The 23,703-nt window shown below is 30.8% G+C and overlaps 1 protein-coding gene and 1 long non-coding RNA gene across 2 annotated transcripts; both read left to right on the forward strand.

The window, feature by feature from the left end:
- The first annotated feature begins 5,412 nt into the window (after positions 1-5,412).
- On the forward strand, positions 5,413-23,440 carry LOC132751774 (poly(U)-specific endoribonuclease-A-like). The gene is made up of 7 exons (XM_060742014.1): positions 5,413-5,554; positions 11,589-11,689; positions 12,739-12,834; positions 13,036-13,270; positions 14,425-14,569; positions 16,217-16,372; positions 19,123-23,440. Exons 1-7 carry the CDS (start codon positions 5,508-5,510, stop codon positions 19,225-19,227), a joined length of 885 nt encoding a protein of 294 aa, XP_060597997.1. The 5' UTR covers positions 5,413-5,507; the 3' UTR covers positions 19,228-23,440.
- LOC132751775 (uncharacterized) lies at positions 6,412-8,537 on the forward strand. Its single transcript, XR_009628727.1, has 3 exons — positions 6,412-6,630; positions 7,672-7,774; positions 8,035-8,537. It is a non-coding gene; the product is annotated as an uncharacterized LOC132751775 (long non-coding RNA).
- Positions 23,441-23,703: the final 263 nt, after the last annotated feature.

Here is a 23,703-nt window from a genome sequence, read left to right on the forward strand (position 1 = left end):
TTTTGCAAAATCGTGTAGCAGAAAATTTACATTAGACATCGATTTAGATCTAATGAATTTAAACAATGACAACAGCGAGTATTTACATTAATTTTGACCTATTTATGAACAAAACTAAAAGATAAATACCTTTTAACAAAATATTTGAACTGTCACATCCGAAAAGTCATAATTAAATCCTCTCATTTAATTAAATTCCTTGTTCAACCGATAAACAAATGGCCGCAATACAGTGCGCGAAATCTGATTGGCTAATTCAAATGCAAGCGTTTAAATGAGTCCAGGAGTTTCTAAGGGAATATTTTTTCAACGAAATAATTGCCCAAGCACTGTCAGTGTGTTCAAGTATATTTTTCCGTTCAAAAAATTGGAATCAATCTGTAAAACGCTTTACTTAACCAGTATGGCCGATGAGCGAAATAGACTGATATGTATATTTTATTTTTAATTGATAAGTACATTGTTTTTGTTAATGATAGACCATGCATTTGAAAGAACAGAAGATAAGCTTTTGAATAAAGCTTGAAAGGCAAGTCAACAGACATTTTTTTAATTTTTCAAAATGCTACGCGTTTTTGAGCAATAACTATTAGACGTCAGGCTTGACCAACATAAAACTATAACAAGCCTGTAACGTCTAATCTATTGGACTACAGTGAAATAGGCAATCGCGGTTATCTTTACTCGCAATTCTACTGATAAGAAAAGCTTGTCTGCTGCTAGTTCTGAAACTGTCAATCCGTGTTTTATAAATAATTACAATAATAACAATAAAAAGTGATAACTCAAACCTAAATATTAATAATTAAAAAGTGGGCCGAGTTGACCCGTGCCGAGTTGGAATAGGGCCGAGCTGACTCGGGGGCCGAGTATGTTTTAGTGCCGAGCTGACCCGGATTCCTTTTTTAACCCACTTCCCAATTCATAGGCTTTGCCTAACTTCATATTAGTAATACGCCGCTGACTTTCTATTTGTTGGTAATCATGACTGTGAATAATTGTACATTATTTTACGCATGAAAGAGTTTAATATGAAAAAGGCAAAGCCTCAAAGCGAGCTCGATGTACTTTTTACGTGAAATAGTATGAAATAATCGCTCATTTTTATTTCAAATGCAGTGACGAGTGCGTGTGACGTCACACGTACTACGTACTGTGTTAAATATGGCTCCACTCCTGTCGTGTAATGAATAACGAGTTTTGAAAACGTTGATAAAACTTTGTTTATTTTATTTCACTCTATATTTTTTCAAGCGAAATAAAGATTATTTAAAGTGAAATAAATGTAAAACTTAAAACGTTTGCGACATTAAAATAGCGTACTTGATTTGTTTGTTTTGCACGTGCTGTTTGGCGCTACATTGTGACGTCACGTAAACAATACTTTAAACGTCTGTACAGCGTTAACGACTGAATAAAAGATATTGGTGTTCGGATTCATTTTCTTAGTTAGACCATTTTCTTTCATTCTAGATAGTTTTCACAACAAAATTCGACAAAAAATTGTTTTTATTTATCAGATTTCAAACAAAATGGCGCCTTCGATTTTCATTTTTTATACACAGCTTCCGTTATTCTGGTTCCCTGTCCAATTATGGTTCCCATAGACGTGCGCGGGTGACCAGTCTACACATCGGTTTTCAGTCAGAATTCCTCAGTTTTGATCGTTAGCTTTAAATTCGAAAGGTTGCGATGTGTCCAATTCGATACTTTGGACGAAAGTTTTCAAAACCATCACTTAGCAGGTACTCGCGTTACCGTAAAGCTCGCTTTGCGAGCAGGCCCTTCGGGCCAGCTCGTCGAGCTCGCTATTAACTAAACAATCTATATCCTAATAGGCTTTTAACAGGGCCTTGTTGACCCATTGCCGAGTTATTTACATGTATAAGGTTGACTTGTCCCTTTACCATTGACAGGTATGTGGAAAAGCATGTGTCAATGTTGTCAGCTAAAATCATACACAACCTACGTCATTAACATTTGCAAAACCATCACATCATCATCAAATTGATCGTTTATTGAATTTGAACACGATGGATAATTTCAATTCATCTAATCATAACAATTATACAACTAATTTAACTATAAGCAATTTTTTACCTTTCGTGTCTCCAGTCTCCGCGCTCATAGCAACAGCAGGACCTTAACTATTCTTTAGAAACTAAGAAAAACGTTATATATTTTCAAGGAAATTGGCTTTGTTTTCTCATAACATGGCTGCTAAATGCATAAATTTGAAAGTCTCGTTAAATCTCGTTTACTAACACGAGACCATAAAACACGAACATTTCCGAATACTTAGAAGAAAACAAGACAAAAACTTTCATTGGTTACCCTTTGTAAAGCGGTATGCCTAAAATACGAAAGTGAGAATTTTGACGAAAGTGAGCGAAAGTGAGCGAAAGTGACTTTTAAAATAGTAATTATAACATTTTAATAGACTTTTAAAACAAACTTGCAGTTTGTAGACGTATATTATTAGAAAATAATTATATTTATTAACAGAAATAATCATAATGATGATTTAATCGCTACTAATTTGCATAATTTCTATACACAAGTTCTTATATCTTCCTTTCGCTCACATTGAATAATACGAAAGTGACTTATAAAATATTAAATATTCTATTTTAATTGAATTTTTTACTAAAATTACAATTTGTAGATGTATATTATCAGAACTTGATGATACCTATTTTTTTAAAATAATCATTATGATGATTTAATCGCTATTTATTTGCATTATTTTTATACACAAGTTCAGATATCTTCCTTCGCTCAGATTGAAAAAATACGAAAGTGACTACAAAATATCAAATATAGCGATTAATTTCAATCTATATTAATATAACAGATTGTAGACGTATAGTTTTGGAATTTGATAATATCTATTTTTAAAAATTATCATTATGATGATTTAATCGCCATTTATTTGCATAATTTCTATACACAAGTTCAGAAATCTTCCTTTCGCTCACATTGAAAAATACTTAAGTGACATATAAAATATTAAATATACTGGTTAAGTTGATTTTTTACTAAAATTGCTCTAAGTAGACGTATATTATCAGAAATTGATAATATTCATTTTCAAAAATAATCATTATATATGATGATTTAATCGCTATTTATTTGCATAATTTCTATACACAACTACATAGATCTACATAGTGACTTATAAAACATTCAATATACCGTTTATTTTGAATTTATATTAATATAACAGTTTGTAGACGCATAGTTTCAGAAATGAATAAAAAATACTTAAAAATCATTATGAGGTTTTAATATTCATGCATTTTCATTATTTCTATATAGCAATATCAGAGATCTTACTTTCGCTCACTTTCGTATTTTCAATGTTAGGGAGAGGAAGCGAAAGTGATTTTAAAAATATCAAATATAGCGTTTAAATTGCATTTAATATTAATAATGCAGTTTGTAGACGTATATTATCAAAACTAGTATCTTTAATCAATATGATTTGATCTTCATTTATTAGCATAATATTTATACACAGGCTAAGACATTGATCTTCCTTTCACTTACTGTGAGCCTGACGGAAAAGTGACTTACAGAATATCAAATATAGCGTTGAAATAGAATTTCATGATAATATTGCAGTTTGTAGACGTATGTTATAAGCTATAGTAACTATCATTTTTATAAAACTAAATATGTTAAGATGAATATGTAAACTATAATTGGCAAAAACATGAATTATACAATTTATGCGTAATTAAGGGCATCGATTTACAGTTCTCTATTTCTTACATCGTCTTTTTCGGGCAGTTTTAAATTTTTGATTAAAGATGGTGTTACCTATATTCTGTTAATATTCTGTTTACATATTATATTGTAATTATACTGTTTGATTCTAATCTAACAGAAATAGGTCTTGAATGTGTTTCTCATTATTATAATGTCTCTTGAAATTATTAAATGGAATGGTCTTATGTAGGTTTTATGTTGAATAGTTGTATATATGTTTAAAAATGCATGTATACGAATGAGACAAAATAAAGTATGAATATGTTTACATGCAAACACGTGTTGTCATATCATTTTCGCATCCACTTTAATTGATAGTACACACGGCGGTGACTGCATGACGCTTTAATCCCACTAAAGTATTATTATAATCCAATCATAGGTATGTAACTGATGACACTTGCCCGGTTGTTTATTGAGTGGACAATTGAATTAACCTTTCTTCTGCACAACCATAGATATCTTGCACGGATTAAAGTGGCAGTTATTATGCTCATCCAGGTGTAGATGAGCAATGAACATGTTAATTTGAAAAATAATTTGGAATTTCCCATCATTGTTAAAATAATATTTCACTATGGAAAAAAGGAAATAAGTAATCCACGGAATTTTTTATAAATATCGTACTATATATATCGGTAAAGTTCAATCTTTTTATAAGTTAGGATTTTTTTTATATTTTGTGCTAGTCATTTTCATCATCAGTTATAGGTCAATCACCATGAAAACATGAATAATAATGAAAATGACTCATTTATTTTTTTATTATAAAAAACATTAATAATCGTGAATATTGACATTGACTTTCGTCCGATTAAGTCACTTTCGTATTGTTCAATGTGGGCAAAAGTAAGATATCAGAACAGGTATACAGCAATTATGAAAATACATGGATATTAAATCATCATAATGATTATTTTTTTTTAATATATTTTAATCATTTCTGAAAACACGCGTCTTTCAGCGCTATATTTGACATTTTTGAAGTCACTTTCGTATTTTTCAATGTCAGGGAAAGGAAGATCTTTTAACTTGTGTAATGCAAATAAAGGGCGGTTATATCATCATAATGATTATTTTTAAAAATAAATATAATTGACTTCTGATATTGTACGTCTACAAAATAATTGCAATTTTAGTAATACATTCAATTTAAACAGTATATTTGATATTTTGTATGCCACTTTCGTATTTTTCAATGCGAGCGAAAGGAAGATCTCTGTATATAACTTGTGTATAGAGATTATGCAAAATAAATGGCGATTTAATCATCATAATGATTATCTTTGAAAGTAAATATAATCATTTTCTGATATTATACGTCCAATTTGTGTAATAATGGTAAAAATAATTTCAATTTAAACGGTATATTTTATAAGTCACTTTCGTATTTTTCAATGTAAGCAAAAGGAAGATATAAGAATTTGTGTATATAAATTATGCAAATAAAAACCGAATAAATCATTATTATGATTATTTTTTATAATAAATATAAGTAATTTCTAATAATATACGTCTGTAAACTGCAATTTTATTGTAAAAGTCTATTAAAACGTTACAATTAATATTTTAAAAGTCACTTTCGCTCACTTTCGCTCACTTTCGTCAAAAATCTCACTTTCGTATTTTAGGCAAACCCTTTGTAAAGATAACCAATAGAAAACCACCTTATTTACAACCGGACTGTCACATTTGACAAGACACCACCACGTCTGGACCAGCAAAACCAACAAATTATGGCTCAATATAGGCAACAAAAAAGATTTTCTGACAACGAAAAGGGGTGCGTCTTTTTTCTATTTAAGTTCTTTTCGTGACACGCAGTCATCTTAATATGCCGCTGTTACCCAGTCATTTTAAATAAGTACTGATACAGGAATTTTGGCCTGGGGCTACTGTACCAGGCTATAACTAGTCCAATATATTAGACGTTACATGCTTGTTATAGAAAAAATTGTTTGCTACACGTTTTTGCAGTGATCTGTTAAGACCTAACGTAACATGGAAAATGAAAAATATCAGATTAATGAATGATAAATATGAAATAGGTTACGTATATAGGTCTTATGCATTACAGTCAACCCGGCCCCAAGTTTACCCGGCCCCAAGTCAACCCGGCCTCAAAATTGGTCAATCCGGCCCCACAGTATTTTTATTTGGTCAATGCGGCCCCAAAATCGGTCATTCCGGCCCCAAAATATATATTTTTCAAAGAAAACTATTTAATTCATCTTGTTGTATGATGAAATAAAAATGATTTATTGATTCCCAGCAAACACCCGACGTTGACCCAACGTTGGATCAACGTTGAATTTTGGTCGCGACGTCGGTGACCTTCATACAACGTCAAATCGACGTTGAATCCCCGACGTCAAACAGACGTTTCATTTTGACATCGACTCGACGTCGGGTTTTGGTCGGTAATCTGACAATAGGTTAATTTAATTTATGAAACCAATATATATATAAATGAAAGCATAAACAGCGAGAATTTTAAGTTTAAGTTTAGAAAGGGAACATTATATATTTATTTTCTCCATCAAAACAACAGTATCACGTGGGTGGCTAACGTACGATATTCAATAGGTGGCGCTCTGTAAACGGATGGTCGCAGATCAGTATGAAATATATTTGCTCTATTTTCGTTTAAATAATATCTTATTGCCTCGAATTAGTCTAAGAAGTGTTTATATAATTTACAATGAAGCTGTTATCATTTTTGAGGGCTTCATTTTATAGTGGTAAATAATTTAGTAAATTCGAATTTGCGACTTATCGGATTTGAAATTCAATTGTATTGGCGGACAAAAAAACGACGGGTTGACAGACAAAGTTGTATAATCCAAACAAAAGAAAAAGGTAGGCAAACATTATATATTGTTTTCTATGCTAATTTACCGCATGTTTGCATGCATGGATTCGATGGTTATTTGATCATTGAAATGTTTGACTGGTAAAACTTAATGTAACGTGATTTCGCGAGATAAATATTTTTGTTTCCACGTAAGAACACTTTATCATTTGCTATAGAACAGTCTGTATAATCGGATCATTTTTCCCACACTATATCGCCATGCCAAATAAATGCACAATCAATGGTAGGAAATATCCTAGCAATTGAAATCAATAAAAAGTCAAATGCAGTACGTAAGACTCTTATTAATATTATTCAAATGCTGGTAAATAAAATTTCCTCTTATTTCTTATCAACATGAATTTCCCTTATATGAGGGGCCAGTCATTTACACATGTATCAGATGCAGTTTGATTTTGATATCTGTGTAGTTGTTAAACTACTCGTTGTTAATTGAAATAATTTACCCATACTGTTAGCATACCATGTGTTTCTTATATTATGATAATGATTCATGGCATTTGATACATATGTAATACGACTAAGATATAAGATATATCTGAAAGCACATTGTATTTGACTAGCTATCTTTTTATTAATGTAATCAAACAACATATTATCAATCAGAAAACACATTATCATAGTAATAAATCAATAAAAGTAATAGTTTGCTAATTAGCCTGCTTATCAACAAGTTGTATGCTCGTATCATAAAACATTTTTACACTAAGCCAGTCTGTCCTATATATATACACTAAGCAGACCAGATCATGCTGGGCAGAGATGATATCTATAAAAATGACAGTAACATGTGAATTTCTTTGATGTTGTATGAGCATTTGTACAAAGTACATTGAATATAAAAAAATAACAATATCAATTTTTGCGGGAGTAGAATTAATTTCATTTTGGTATTTGTTATATCAGTTTTTCATGAGCTTATGAGTTAACTAAGATTAATAGTAATTGGATTTTGCCTATTGTATTAGACAAACATCCTTCCACCACATGGTTAAATTCTAAAACGATTATATTTCGTCTTTCAGATTGTGAAAATTATGATAATTCAACATGTGTCAAAAGTTCATGAGGAAGATGAAAATATTTAGAGGAAAAGAAAAATGAAAACCTACCAAGATTTTGTGACAGGTATATTTCAAAATACTGTAGAAAATACAGTGATCTTATTACCCTTGATTTTATAATGAAATTCACGAAGCCATTTTTATCAAAATTAATAGATATATACAGTAGGTACACGAAACTACATGGTTTAAACTAAATTAAAAATAATTAGTATCTTTTTAAGTAGCTGGAGAGTTTTGTTAGAATTTCGTTTAATTATAATATGTATAAGTGATTTATTTCTTGCACTTGTAACTGATTATTTTATTTTTTTTTAATTTCAGAAAGTGTGATGAGATCTCAGGTTGGAGACGGTAATGATACGCTTAAAGTATGCCCCAGATCGACATAGTGGAGGAGGACGAAAGAAGCTAGAATACTAATGAAGATACATGAACATTGCTATTTATAGTTATAACAAAATATTCAGAATATTGTTCCATTTAACATTCAGATCTAGATTCAGTTATAAAATACAAAGACAAATATACAATCAGTGAGTTGGATAGATGATTGAAAAATCCCAAACTCAGAGTGATCAGTTCAGTGGTGATATAAGAAAAACACATGCATGGATGTTTGCTATATAAAATGTCAGTGTTAATATTCAAGAAGGTTTTTGTTTATCTTATTTCTAAAACATGCTTAATTAATACATGAAGCGTTATTAAAGTACATACCGTCAAGTTTAATAGTTTCAAAAAATATTATGTAAATCTTGCATTTGTTATAGTACTACATTTCTTGTTTTGTACTTGTGATTCCGAGTATAAAATAAATTGCTAAAATCATAAGAATGCTTATTTATTAACCCTATTAAAGAGCTTCAAAATGAAAAAAAATTATATTCCAAAAGTTTTAAATGAGGTTAAGTCATGGTCAGAAAATTTGGTCAGATAAGGTTGGCATATGGTCAGATAATGGTCAGAAAAGGTTGGATTATGGTCAGAAAAAGGTTGGATTATGTCCAAATAATGGTCAGAAAAGGTTGGATTACGGTCAGATAATGGTCAGAAAAGGTTGGATTATGGTCAGAAAAGGTTGGATAAAGGTCATTTTATGACGTTATATAGACGTCGGTTTCTGACGTCTAAAAAACTTTCAAATCCAACCTTCTGCCAACGTTTACCCAACGTCAGGGTCTAACGTCAGTACAACGTTGGTACAACGTCTTTTGTTTGCTGGGTTGAAGATTATTAACTATAGAACAATAGTAAAAAAAACATGAACTGGCATAAAAGTGTCGGTAAATTTAATTGCACCGATTAAGACTTTAATACACAATAGTGATAATGAATAATTAACATCAACAATTATAATGTACATCAACATTAATTCAGATGTAATAATCAAACAGTTTAAAGCAATCAATTAACAAAAAGGTATAGCTGTGAAAACAAATCCTTAAAATACAATACAATACAGTTTATTTGCGATGTATCTCTAAAAAGAGTATTAAAATGGTTATATAAGTCATTCACTGTTAGTGTTTGTGATTGTGATGATTTACTTTTACATGTATTATTCAAGGTTTGCCAGAAATTTTTAGGATTATTCTTAACTAGTTTCTGTAGTCTTTTTCCTTCATTTATTTTAAATCTATTTTGAGCATTCTTCTTAACTTTATTATATTTTGTTCTCAAACGTATGAAGTTATTTTTATTTATGTCATTTCTGTCTCTAATAAATTTATTTCGTGCTTTATTGAAGGTAATTTTCTCGTTTATGCAGTTTTTATCAAACCATTTAGATTTACGCATGTGCTTTTATTCATTAAGCTTATTTGGTATACTCATCGCAAATAAGTCTTGACCTTTTTTAACTAGAATAGATGAAAATGAATTAATTACAGCGTCTATTGGGTTTGATTCAAGAGCATTGGTTAAATCAATAAATTCGCTTCTGCAATTTTCTAATTCTTTTACATATGCATAATTTTTTGCATTATCCCATAAAATTTTTGTTTGTTTGTTACCAGAAAATGAAGAATTAAAAGTGGTTTCATTGTTTTTCTTACATTTAAGTTCAAAGAACAAGGGCGCATGGTCTGAAAATTCATTAAATGGCATAACTTGAAAGTCAATCAAGGTAGATAAATAAAATAAGTTGGTAGTATTTTTCAGAATAAATGTTTTTTGAATCTTTCATATCTTTATTCGATGTAAATGAAAGATGGTTTCGTGAGTGTTAATGCGATAATTAAGAAGAAATGCATAGAATTTTGAGTTAAAAGGTTTGTATAAATTATGTTTCCAACAATATTTTTTTCAGTTCATTTGAATGTTTTTATTGCATAGTTACGTTCATCAGTATAATTAATTTAATATTTGTTTCGTTTTTTATTAACTTATTTTCAAAGAATATTTACTGTGTAAAAAAGTATTGGAATTTTACTAAGTGTTTGAAAAATTGATAGTGTTTTGTGTTTAATCACTTTATGTCATTATGACTGATAATTGTATTGATTGTGTTAATATTTCAGATACCATCCATTGTTTTGCGAGAATATTATCAAGTAGAAATGAAATTACTCTTTCTGATTTAAGTAAATTTACCAGCATTATTATGTCTAAACCGCCCTATTGAAGATTGTGTCTACCATGTATAGACCCATACTAGGTAGAAGAGAGGCAGAATAAGAAGACGACGAGTGAATTGGTGTTTGTGTGTGATGAACATTGTAGGGGTGTGTGACGAACATTGTAAAACTATACATTGAACATTATAGGACTAAAATTTAAATTGCATTGAACATTGAATTACTATGCCTTGGACATTGTAAAAACAGTAAATTATGCATATGTTGCTTGTTTGTTAATATTGAAAGTTTTTATATAAAATAAATAATAAAAGATATCATCGTTAAACTTTTGTTGTTGTTTTGTTGTTAATTTTTATTGTTTTTCTTGAAAGTGTTTACATTTTAAAGCAAAATAAATAATAAAAAATGGGCCGGGTTGACCAGAAATAACATTGGTTTGGGGCCGGGTTGACCAATTTGGGGCCGGGTTGACTTGGGGCCGGGTTGACTTGTACCGGGTCTTATAATTAGGACTAGGGCTACAACATAATCTGATTGACATGTATATGTTTAACAATGGAAATGTCATGGTATTGAATTGTTCACTTATTAGAGTAGATAGTTTGTAAGTGGCATGATAGAGCGGTTCGTTTGAGTAGCCGCTGTACGGTATTCCGAGGGACCCAGTAGGTGTATATTTTTCTCGCATGGTATATTCTGGTGCCTTATACCTTCATGGTATATAGCTGAGTTCAATTTCACATTGTTGTCTTTACCCATAAGTAGTAGGGGAGTATGTCATGGTATAAAAACTGTTCACTAATACACCAATTGACAGTTTCTGAACTAGCAGACGACAGGCAATTCTTATCAGTGGAATTGCGAGTTGGGTATCTCACTGTATATGTAAAATGGTCTGACTTGTGGTAGGTTTAACCGTAAATTTAAATACCTTGAGTGTCAAACAATGTGTTGAAATATATACTGAGATGAAGCTAAAATCACTAGCTTTTAATTGGTGTAATAAATTTTAAAATCAGACATTAAATCACCCCAAACTAGCAGTTTAAATACGGCTAATTTTGCATTCATGTTGTAGCATTAGAGAAAGCAATTTTACTCGAAGATAAGGGAAACAACTTGTTTTTTATTCACTCGAATTACCTCAGTTATTTACATAGTTCATATAGATACTGTCAATGGGTGTATTTAGGTAGAGAGTAGATTGGTTGAACCATCAATTAAAAGGATTATTCTTTATTTTGTAATGATACTGAGTTTTTTTTATCTACAACTATAGATTTTTGCATTTTTCAGGTTTCAACCGGATGAGGAACTTTCTGATATATTGACAAAACTATGGGAGATGGATGAAAACAAACTGATTCCTGAAAAAGACTTTAGTATTAATCTGCAAAGTAAATATATGTACAGATAGTAGTTTACTTAGGACTTTGTTACTGCTGGCAATGTTTTATGTGTTAAGATACATAATTTTTCCTTGAAAAAATTCTATATTTTTCCTAAACTTTGTTGCTTTTTTTTGCACCTTTCAAAGTGCTCTACAGATTTTCTCTCAAATTTCCCATGTATCATTATATGGTGCTTCTTGCATCCTTTTGTTTTTGTGCCCCCACTATGGTGGGATTTAGATTTACCCTTGTCTCGGTATGTGTCTGTCCGTTCTCATATTGTGTCGCACTTAGCTCAAAAAGAATTTGACCTAGAGTCATGAAACTTTACAGGAATATTGGTCAGCATGTGTAGTTGTGCGCCTGGGTGTTTGTGTATGGATTTATCAGTATTTGTAGAGTTATTGCCCTTGACTTATTAAAATTTTACAATTTTCAATTTGTGTTGTGCATAGCTCAAAAAATATTTGACCTTACCTATAGTCTTAAAACTTTACAGGAATGTTGATCATCATGTGAAGTTGTGCACCTAGTGTTTTGCTTGTGGAATAATTCTGTTTTGTCAAAGTTAAGGCCCTTGACATTAAAAATTTTAATTTTCAATTTGTGGTGCACATAGCTCAAAAAAGTATTTCACTTAGAGTCATGAAACTTTATAGGAATACTTTACAGGAATATTGGTCAGCATGTATTGTTGTGCACCAGGGGTTTTAGTTGTTGATTTTGCCAGTATTTCTAGAGTTATTTTCCTTGAATATTTGCTTGTGGATTTAGTATTTGTAGAGTTTATGCCCTTGACTTAGTGAAACATTTTCAGTTTTCAAGTTGTGTCACATGTAGCCCAAAAGTCAGTAGATTGACAAAACAGTGGAGTGTGGGGCACCCATGTCTTAACGACACATTTCTAGTTCTTACTGCAATTTCATCAGTGGAGATTAAAGTATAAGCCTTTATAACATATATTTAACCAACCACTTATCAAAGCATTACTTTATTATATTAAGTTACACAGATGATTAAAGCTTCCAATTTATGTTGAAAATATTGTGTTCCAGGTAGTGTTTCATTCCATGCCCGCGGAGATCGGTCTAGGTGGCCATTGTTTGATCATTTTGATGAGGAGGGTGTGTTTGCTAAAGGAACATTTGACGGTATACACTTCATACTTCTTTTGATTTCATTTTCTAAATATAACAATGTTATAGAATTTATGTAAGTAAAGTAAGTCCATTTATAGTTTAGTTAATGAAATTCTCTTGGGTTTTTTTCTGTAACTGGCTAAAACTTTGTTATTTATAAATGGATACACTTCATTTATAAATGGATTTTAGCATTGGATTTTAATTTTTTAGCATTTTCAAAACTGTTAAACAATTATGAGATGGAATGTGGTGAAGCTGAAGTTGTGACAAGGGAAGAGATCATGGAGAATAGAACATTTATTAATGCCATCATGGAGACAAAAGTCATGCAGGAATGTCACAAATATCTCATTGCAAAGGGAAAAGCAAAAGAAGACATTGGAGACTTTAAATGTCAACTTTACAATCTGTGGTTTGTGCTCTTTAGAAGAACAAGGGGTGATCGGTAAGTAATTGGAATAAATAACTGTAGATGAAATACAACTTAAAAAATGCAATTTGTTATAATAGTTAAAAACCACTTGGTTGAGAAGTAAATCCTTCATAAGTGCTGAGTACTGCACTATATGTATATTTAAACTTGTTGTTTAAGTAATGAAAGTGTTATATCTTACCCTTAATACATAATGAAGCTCACATGTAAAAAATATGTTGTGATAAAAAATTATAGGAAATATTTTAAATATATAACACCGGCATCATTGTTACTGTAATGTAAAATATATGAAAGTTTATTTAATTTTACCCATGAAATATGGTGCTATATCAGTCAAATATATTTCATATTTTTTAAAAATAAATATGAAATATAAATTTGAAAGTGGGCAGAGTCAAAACTCATAATTATTTTAAGGGACTTTTCGCCATTTTGTTTGAAAAATCTGATAAATTCAAAACAACTTTTTGTTGAATTTTGTTTTGAAAACTATGTAGAATGATAGAAAATGGTCTAACTAAGAAAATAAATCCGAACACCAATATCTTTAATTCAGTCATTAACACTGTACAGACGTTTAAAGAGTTGTTCACGTGACATCACAATGTAGAGCCAAATATTGCATGCAAAGCAAGACGCATGTATAAATAATATGAGCCGTGCCATGACAAAACCAACATAATGGGATTGCAACCAGCCTGGATCCAGACCAGCCTGCACATCCGTGCAGTCTGATCAGTACCATGCTGTTCTCTATCAATTTCTCTACTTGTTATATGGTTTGTCAGCAAACAGCATGAATCCTGATCAGACTGTGCGGATGCACAGGCTGGTCTGGATCCATGCTGGTCGCAAACCCATTATGTTGGTTTTGTAATGGCATGGCTCAATTATATTACTGCGCGCTGTACAATGGCAGCAAGCAAGGGGGTTCTTAACCATTTTTCTTTGATAATGAAATTAAATAAAAAGGTTATTTTTTGGTTTTTCATGAAATATGGAATATATTTTCACTCAACATGATAAAATGCCACATATTTTCACTCGCCATCCCAGCTTGTGAAAATATGTGGCATTTTATCATGTTGAGTGAAAATATATTCCATATTTCATGAAAAACCAAAAAATATCCTCTTATTATTGGATATATTCTATATTAACAGGGATAAGGACTCGAGTAGTTTTGAGCACGTGTTTGTTGGTGAATACAGAGACCAGGAATTTATTGGTCTGCATAATTGGTTACAGATTTATTTGTTGGAAAAGGCTGGAAAGATAGATTATCATGGATACCTAAAAAGGGACACAGTATGTCATTAGTTTATTTGCTGTATATTTGTATTTTCAAACGTTTTATTCATGCACAAAAATTCTGGCACATAATGTTATGTTCCTGGCCATCCATCCGTCTGTCAGAAATTTGGTGTCTGCCCTTTAATATTTGAATTAATGGTAGGAAAGTTGACATTATTTGGCATTAGTATTAATGATAATGAGACAATGTGCTGAGCTTAGTTTTTACATTTGGGTCAAGGTCGTTGGTCATTATGTATAAATTTCAAAATTTTGTGTCCACTATTTATTTTCAACCCTTGGATGAAAATTATAACTATTTTTCAAAAAATGATAATAATGTGAAGAGAGTAGGTTCGGGCTCAAAAATGGCACAATCTGGGGTCACTTATTTAAATAAGAACTTTTTAGGGAAACAAATTTAAGTCCTTTTATTGGAAAATGTAATTCTTAAGCTTAGAAATTTGGCATGTAGCATTGCCTTGTGGGGGGGGGGGGTCCTATATTTATATAGGCCTACATAAAAAGGTACATTTAAGTCTTTCTATGTAAAAGAAAAATATTCAGATCTTAGATATTTGGCATGTAGCATTGTGTAGTAAGTCTCTACAAAGTTACATATGTAGCTTTGCCATAGCAATACATAAATCTTGATAAAAGTCATATGACCCAGGCCCCATGTTCACAAAGATTTAAGGATCAAGATCAGGATCATATTTAAAAACTCAAATAATCCCCATTGTTTATCCTCATAGATTAAATATTTGATATTAACTTGATAAAACTGGACTTGAAAAGCATGTTTATGAAATTTTAGAATATGTTTATTGTTATTTTTGCAGGATACGTCAATTTACAGTTGATCCAAATATTGATCTTGATCCTAAAATTGATCCTTATTTTGATCCAAATACTTTTGTATTTGTTTTGTTATCGTTTGGTTTCTTTGCAAATCAGCAATTTGTTAGGCTTTGAATATTTACCATTTAATTCTAGCAAAATATGATTAATTTTAGTAACAAAGCAATGAAAATAAAATCAGGATCACTTGATCCTGATCCTTTCTTAGTAAACACAGGGCATTGAGTCAAGAATGACAGCCCTATTTAGATCATGTGTTCATAGTATAGTGAAACTTTCTAACTGGTCTCATTGTTGACTTGCAAAATAATTGCAATTATTATTTCACTGTATGAAAATTCCTATTTAAGGTTCAAGTGTCACACTCATGCAAAATGTTTGTTTGAAACTTCACAAATAGTTTTAGGTTCATAATTTTAGGTAAATTTTCATGATCCATAACTTATCATTAGTTTGTGCTGAACTACATGTATACCCTTTTAAGAACATATAAAATTCCTTGCTATTCCATGTTAAGGGTTTTTTGCTGAAGTTTTATCTCAGGAAACATTGGTGGTATTCACTTGAAACAGCATTAATGAGGCCATGATTGAAGGTCAGTAACCATAACTCAGTTTGCACATTTACATTAAAGTTACAATAGTTAGACTGACTGTTTTAAACAGCCTCCTTTGTTGTGTTATTTATAGTGAACTATACTTGCTCAGGTCAACCCACTTTTGTTGATGAACTGTTATGTACCAAATACTTTCAGTTTCATAGCACCATATATCATCAGCTACATATATTTATTATTTGTAGATTAAGGATGATTCAGAACAACGTCTATTAGCACTACAATTTACATATCACGATGAGGAAGATGGTCCTATGGAGAAACCAGTCTGTAGTACATTCCTTGGTACCAGCCCAGAATTTGAAATTGCAGCATACACTATATTATTCTTCACTAAACAGGTAGGCTTTTTATAATTATACGCCCGTTTAAAAAACGGGACGTATTATGGGAACGCCCCTGGCGGGCGGGCGGGCGGGCGGTGTCCAATTTTGTCCGGAGCATATCTCCTACATGTATGGAGGGATTTTTAATGAAACTTCATATAAATGTTCACCACTATGAGGAGCAGTGTCGCGCACATGAACCAGGTCTCTAGGTCAAAGGTCAAGGTCACACTTAGAGCTCATTGAAAAATGCTTGTCCGGAGCAAACTCCACATGTATAGAGGGATTTCAATATTACTTGGCACAAATGTTCACCATTGTGAGGCGGAGTGTCGCGTGCAAGATTCAGGTCCTTGCGGCCAAGGTCAAGGTCACACATAGAGGTCAAAGTTCAGATAAAAATATGAAAGATGTGTATATGGACCATTTAGTCATCATTTATTGAGGATTGTAGCACAAATGGTCATTATCAAGACTATGGCTGTGATACATATAATTTAGGTCAATATATACAAGGTCAAGGTCACTAAAGATGATGAAATATCCAGATTTTGTAAATAGAATTTAATCAAAGGGAGACAACAAAGTTATTACTTGGTTCATAAATGACTTACACAATTACTCCCCTTGATCTATTTTCACTTTCAATTCTAAAAATAGAATTTAATCAAAGGGCATGAAATAATCCTCTTTGAGTATGTTCTAAAGAATGTAACATTTATTTACACATGTTTCATTCATTGGTCAAGATTCTTAACTGTGATAACTATGGTGTTCTGTAGACTTGGTATTTGTTCATAAAGATCATACAGTAATTACCTTATCAAATGTAAATACTTTCTCATAGAAATTTAATTATATTTTAATTTTCAAGTAAATATCAGTTCAGCTCATTCAAAGATAAAGAATTGTAATGAAATGTATTTCCCTAGAATAAAATCTTAAATCAGAATTTTTTAGTTATTAAATTACATGTACTTTTTATACGCCCGTTTAAAAAAAGATAAAAATATGAAGATGTGTATAGGGACGATTTAATCATCATTTATTGAGGGATTGTAACACAAATGGTCATTATAATGACTACGGATGTGACACATGTACTTTAGGTCAATATATGCAAGGTCAAGGTCACTAAAGATGGTGAAATATCCAGATTTTGTCTGGAGCATATATCCTACATGTATGGAAGAATTTTTATAATACTTTATGGAAATGTTCACCACCATGATATGTATTGCTCCATGCATGATCCAGGTCTCCAGGTCAAAGGTCAAGGTCACACTTAGAGCTCATTGAAAAACGCTTGTCCGGAGCAAAACTTCTACATTCATAGGGTTTTTCAATATAACTTGGCACAAATGTTCACCATTGTGAGGCTGAGTGTCGCATGCAAAATTCAGATCCCTGCGACCAAAGTCAAGGTTACATGTAGAGGTCAAAGTTCAGATAAAAATTTGAAGATGGTTATAGGGACCATTTAGTCATCATTTATTGATGGATTGTAGCACAAATGGTAACTATCATGACTACAGGTGTTACACATTTAATTTAGGTTAATATTTGCAAGGTCAAGGTCACTGGAGATGATTAAATATCCAGATGTTGTCCGGAGCATATTTTCTACATGCATGGAGGAATTTTAATGTTACTTTTATAGAATTGTTCACCACCATGAGACGTAGTGCCCTGCACATAAACCAAGTCTCTAGGTCAAAGGTGAAGGTCACAGTTAGAGCTCATAGAAAAACACTTGTCTGGAGCAAAACTTCTACATGCATAGAGGGATTTCAATATAATTTGGCACAAATGTTCATCATTGTGAGGCTGAGTGCCGTGCATAAAATTCAGGTCCCTGCGACCAAGGTCAAGGTCACACATTCTGTGCATATCTTCCCTATTGTTTTGTTTTAAGGTTCATTTAACAACACAGTGCCAAGAATAAAAACTTGCTTGCTAGATAACACTTATCCATAATGCCCCCATCTCCATCTAAAGCTTTTTCGTAAACGGGCGTATTTTGTGACTATGGCACCCTTGTTTTTAAACTTGATTTAATTTTAGTCTGATATTCTTTATTATTCTAGGCTGAAGAAAAGGCTTCAGTGGCCAGGTGATAAAAGTCACTGATTTTGAACCTTTTGCCTCTTACATCTGTGGGTTCTTTCATATGACGAAGCTATCCAGCTAGCTTATAGGAGGTCTGTGGTTCTACGGAAGTGCTAGCTTGTGAAATAATGTATGGAGGGGCACATTAGTTCTTCCTCCACCACTAAAGCAGGGAAGTTGCCATATGACCTTTACAGTGTCTTGGTTCGACTTAAAACCCAACCACAAATAAACAAACAAGATCACTCAAAAGGACATTTTCTTGATCTCTCTTTAAAAAAAATTCTATGAAATTCTCATGAGTGGTTACCAAACCTCAGGGATGTTTGCATAAGTTTTAAATAACAAATATATAATTTATATACACGCATGTTTGGCAGACCATCATAAATCCCATGTTGCCATGATTTCATACATATTATAAGCAATATAAAAATTAAATTTAGTGGTATGTGTTTGTAAATTATTAAGTTTATGATAATATCTTATCAAAGTATTTACTTGCTTTGTTTCAAAGATTTGGTGATATAATTATAATAGTTGTGTGTTGATTGCCATAAACTTATCCCATTGATTAGTTCTTTTCTTCTGTCATTATTTTATTCATTATTTTATTGAAGAAAAACAACTACAATAAATGTTCTGTTATGTTTCAGGGTAAGACAGATGTTCAGCTGGGAGAGTATGAAGTAGAGGTGGCCTGTTATCCCCTGCAGCATCGTTACATAGGAACAGCTTATATAGCTGCTGCCAAGATGTAATAGGCTCACAATAACAGGACATCCTGGATCAAATATGCAAACTCTGTCATCTCTAGTAGTAACTTATATAAGGTTTAAAGGTGTGATATTATACATGTATATAAAGTACTAATATAGAAAACAAAATATTAAAATCTGTTGATTACATATATTATAAAGGATATTTTACACTGAAAGTTTTCTTTTTCCATGGAAACAAGCAGCAATCCGGGGCATTAATGAATGTTATTTATATATTTAAAGATTAAAGGTTGTTGCAAATTTATTTTTGTGAAGAGTTACATAAACGTTTAAACTATCAACGAAATATACTAGTATAAATGTACTTATAAAGTGAACTGTAATGTAATGCAGTAATTCATCTATTTAGCATATATTTTTCCTCTATATAGGACAGGGATATTAAAGTACTTAAATTGGTTAATTTGTTTATCAAATATAAACACAATTGTGAAAAATACTTCAGTCCCATTAATAGTTTGGTTGGAAGAATTATAATAAAAATTGTATGTTAGATATGGTTGGGTGGGGAAAGAAAACATTGTTGAAATTGCGATGCTCAGTGCATAGTTTCATTAAGCAACTGTTTTAAATATCGCGTGAAATATTTATTTATAATTTGTGCCAATATAAAGGTTGTATTTCACAGCATATACAAGGAATTGTAGATTATTGTAAATCTCTTTTAGTGAATTATTTTATATTATCTTGAAGTCTTATATAAAATCAGGTTGATAATTATTATTCTTGTGCAAAGGACTGTTAACACAACTGGAAATATATTCATTCATTATTAACCCTTAACCTGCTAAATTTGTGTAAAAGATTTTTCCCGCTTTAAATTTGGAACAATCCATTTGAAAATTAAGGGATATCAAAATTCTAGCTATCAATATTGTAGAGTCTGGTCAGACGCATAATACTTGACTGGCCTGGCTCTGTACTGGTTGCAAAGGGTAATTCACTCTTATTAGGAGTTAAATATACTTTACCTTGCCTCTGTCATATCTTGCTCAATTATTTTGATATTTTATCATGCTTTTATTATTGTAAACTTTGTAAACAGTTATAAGCCAGGGTATATTACTAGGTTCTTAAAAAAATGATGTTACAGTAGCTATTTTTTTTTTCCTTTCCTGCTTTGTAGATTATTTTTTGTAGCAATTTTGTTGGAGTTTTTTTTTTTAAAGATTTTTCATGAAATTTATGTTCAAGTCTGATGATATATCCTAAAAATTATTGTGTTCCGTAATGAGAAATATCTTAAAAATTATTGTCTTCTGTAATGAGAAATATCCTGAAAATTATTGTGTTCCATAATTGATATATCCTGAAAATTATTTTGTTCTGTAATGAGATATAACCTGAAAATTATTCTGTTCTGTAATGAGATATATCCTGAAAATTATTGTGTTCTGTAATGAGATATATCCTGAAAATTATTGTGTTCTGTAATGAGATATATCCTGAAAATTATTTTGTTCTGTAATGAGATATATCCTGAAAATTATTGTGTTCTGTAATGAGAAATATCCTGAAAATTATTGTCTTCTGTAATGAGAAATATCCTGAAAATTATTGTGTTCCATAATTGATATATCCTGAAAATTATTTTGTTCTGTAATGAGATACATCCTGAAAATTATTGTGTTCTGTAACAAGATATATCCTGAAAATTATTGTGTTCTGTAATGAGATATAACCTGAAAATTATTGTGTTCTGTAATGAAATATAACCTGAAAATTATTGTGTTCTGTAATGAGATACATCCTGAAAATTATTGTGTTCTATAACCAGTTACAGAATAACTTCTAAAAGGAAAATTATTGAACATGAATGAACTGTATTGAAAGTTTTAAGACTGCTATTTTACAGTAATGCATTTACGTACTGTTACACAATGGTGCTTTGTTATGTCAGATTTCTACCTCTGAATCTCATACATGGTTCTTGTTGTCTTTATTTTATGTGTTTCCATTAGAAACTCTTGCTCTGTTTCACTTTTGTTATGGTTTTGTCTTCATTTAGGACTGGGGATTAATTTTATATTCATTTGTTGTTGTTTTTTTCTATCAATGGTGATTGTTTACAGTAGAGTAGAATTAAAGCTATTGTTTTATTTTATCAGCAGGTGCTTATTTTTATTTAGATTTTTTTAATCAAATTTAAACTCTGATTGAACATTATGATTCTTTATAACTATTTAGTTTATGATAATATATATCTATATTGTTAAGACTGCTTCTTAATTTGTCTAACTTGCTTTTAAAAATAAAAATTTGATTTATGTGCAAAAGTACATGCTTAAAATTAGGTAAAAATAATGTAACTACACTATACTTGTCACAGTTGTCGGACAACCAAACACCAATAAGGCAAAAGGGTTTTCTTTTTAACTTGAAATGTTTTTTCTTAGAATCTTGTGTTAGCAATTAAGTTGTGCAATAAATCTTTACAGTGTATGATTTGTTATTATGTTCAATATCATTCAAGGTTATTTGTTGGAATAGACACCAGTTACCTCTTGTGTTAAAATGACTCTAGTAATTACATACCCATATATATGTATATGTGAAGCTTCTTAGAAGATCCTTCATGTCATATAATTTGCTATTGAAAAATGAAAATGAATAAGTAAAAAGACTTTGAAGTGTTTCTGAAAAAGAATGGTAAATTTGTTCCCTCTGTTTTATTTTTGTTTGTTTAAGTTTTAAATATTTCAAAGATGAAAACACATCATGTTTTCTTGTAGGCATTTATTGAAAGTAAAAATTATATTCTTTCTGTATATAAAATCTTGATTGTTTTTTTTTATATGGGTCAGTATTTGTATTTTTCATTGGTCTGTAGAATTGTTCTTGACATTTGTTTTCATTGGTCTGTAGAATGTTAATTGTTGCATTTGAAATTTATATTTGCCAGTGTTTTGTTACTCTTGACTTAAAAATTGTTAAAATAACATAAAGTGACATGTAAATGCTATATTTACCATTATTTTCTTACTGTTAATGTTTTATCTTTATTTTTTACAGAGCACTATATTTTCTATATTTCTTTAAAAAATGTTTACAGTGTACTCAGAGATTGTAAAATACTGTTTTGCATTTACAAGTCATTTTTTATGAAGTTTCATATATGTTATTCAGGGTTTTTATATGAATGAAACTATAAATGCACATTTATAAAACTACATGTATCTGAAACTAGTGGATTTATTTTTGCACAGTACCTTCACTGGTCTTAATAAATAAATTTGCTTGCCAGTTCACATCAATTCTTAAACATTCAAACAACTGTGTATAAAATATTAAGAAAGAAAATTTTATAAACAAAATGGCAGCCAGTTTAGAAATGTGTTTCTGTATACATTGATTTAATTCATAAAGAACGGTGAATTTGAAATGGAGGTTGTTGGTAAGATGCGTATTGATTCAATCTCATTGTTTCACTTTCTTGTCTTCATGCCAAATTGAGTCATACTTTGCATTATGAAAAAACCTTGCATGTTCTATGTTCATTGTACATATATTATTATTCTGGATCCTTTAAGGGAATACAAAGAAAACTCTTATTCATTACTTCCCTTAGAATGCTATGAATAAGAATCTATGAAGATTAGGTTCTTTCTATTTTCACTGTCACCTTGTGCCTGAAATAATGTACGGAGTGCAAGGGAGGCCTACCTACACTAGTTTTGTCTTAAAGTTTCTTTGAATTGTAAAATGCCTCTGGTATCCCAGGAGTCACCAGAGAAGATACTGTATTCCTAGAAATTATTTTGTGCTTTTTGTTACAAAAAAACAACAACAAAACAAAAGCAAAAGTTATATTATCTTTTATTTACAAAAGAAGGTCTTTTGTAGTCAAGTTGTATACATTATTCCTATATTTAAGCTGTAAGCAATTCTAAATAGTCCAAGGACCAGGTGTATGTGTGTATATACAAATACATGTATATATCTCACCAAACTTTCCCCATGCAGTTTTTAACTTGACAGTTTTTAAATTCTGTTCTCTAGTAACTTGATAATACTGATATGTTTATTTTTTCTCTGATATTAATTTTTCTTGCCAATGTAGTCAAACTGTTATATATTCATTTTGTACCATTTTATACACAGGTTGCGGCAATTTACCTAATTAATTTATATATATTTTAGCGTTCATTTTTTGTTACAAAACATATTTTAGAATAAACTTTTGTACACATGTTACAGACTTTGTGTTATAACGCCCAAAGGTGAACTGTAGAGAACATTCATGTGTTATCTTGAGAGAGAAAAAAAACATCATTTAAATGATTTCTCTTGAATCAAATTAAGTATTTTCAGAGAACTTTCTGCTGTATAATCACAGGAAAGTTCTTGTATTTATTCACTGAAACTGACATAGTCCATTCCATCATTACTATGAGAGATGATTGAATAACTCTCCAAACAACATCAGTCTCTTTATAAACCAAGTGATAATTGGTT

The sequence above is a fragment of the Ruditapes philippinarum genome, unplaced genomic scaffold (assembly GCF_026571515.1).
Source record: "Ruditapes philippinarum isolate M1 unplaced genomic scaffold, ASM2657151v2 ctg10008_1_1_1_1, whole genome shotgun sequence".
In the NCBI taxonomy this organism is placed as follows: Eukaryota; Metazoa; Mollusca; class Bivalvia; order Venerida; family Veneridae; genus Ruditapes; species Ruditapes philippinarum.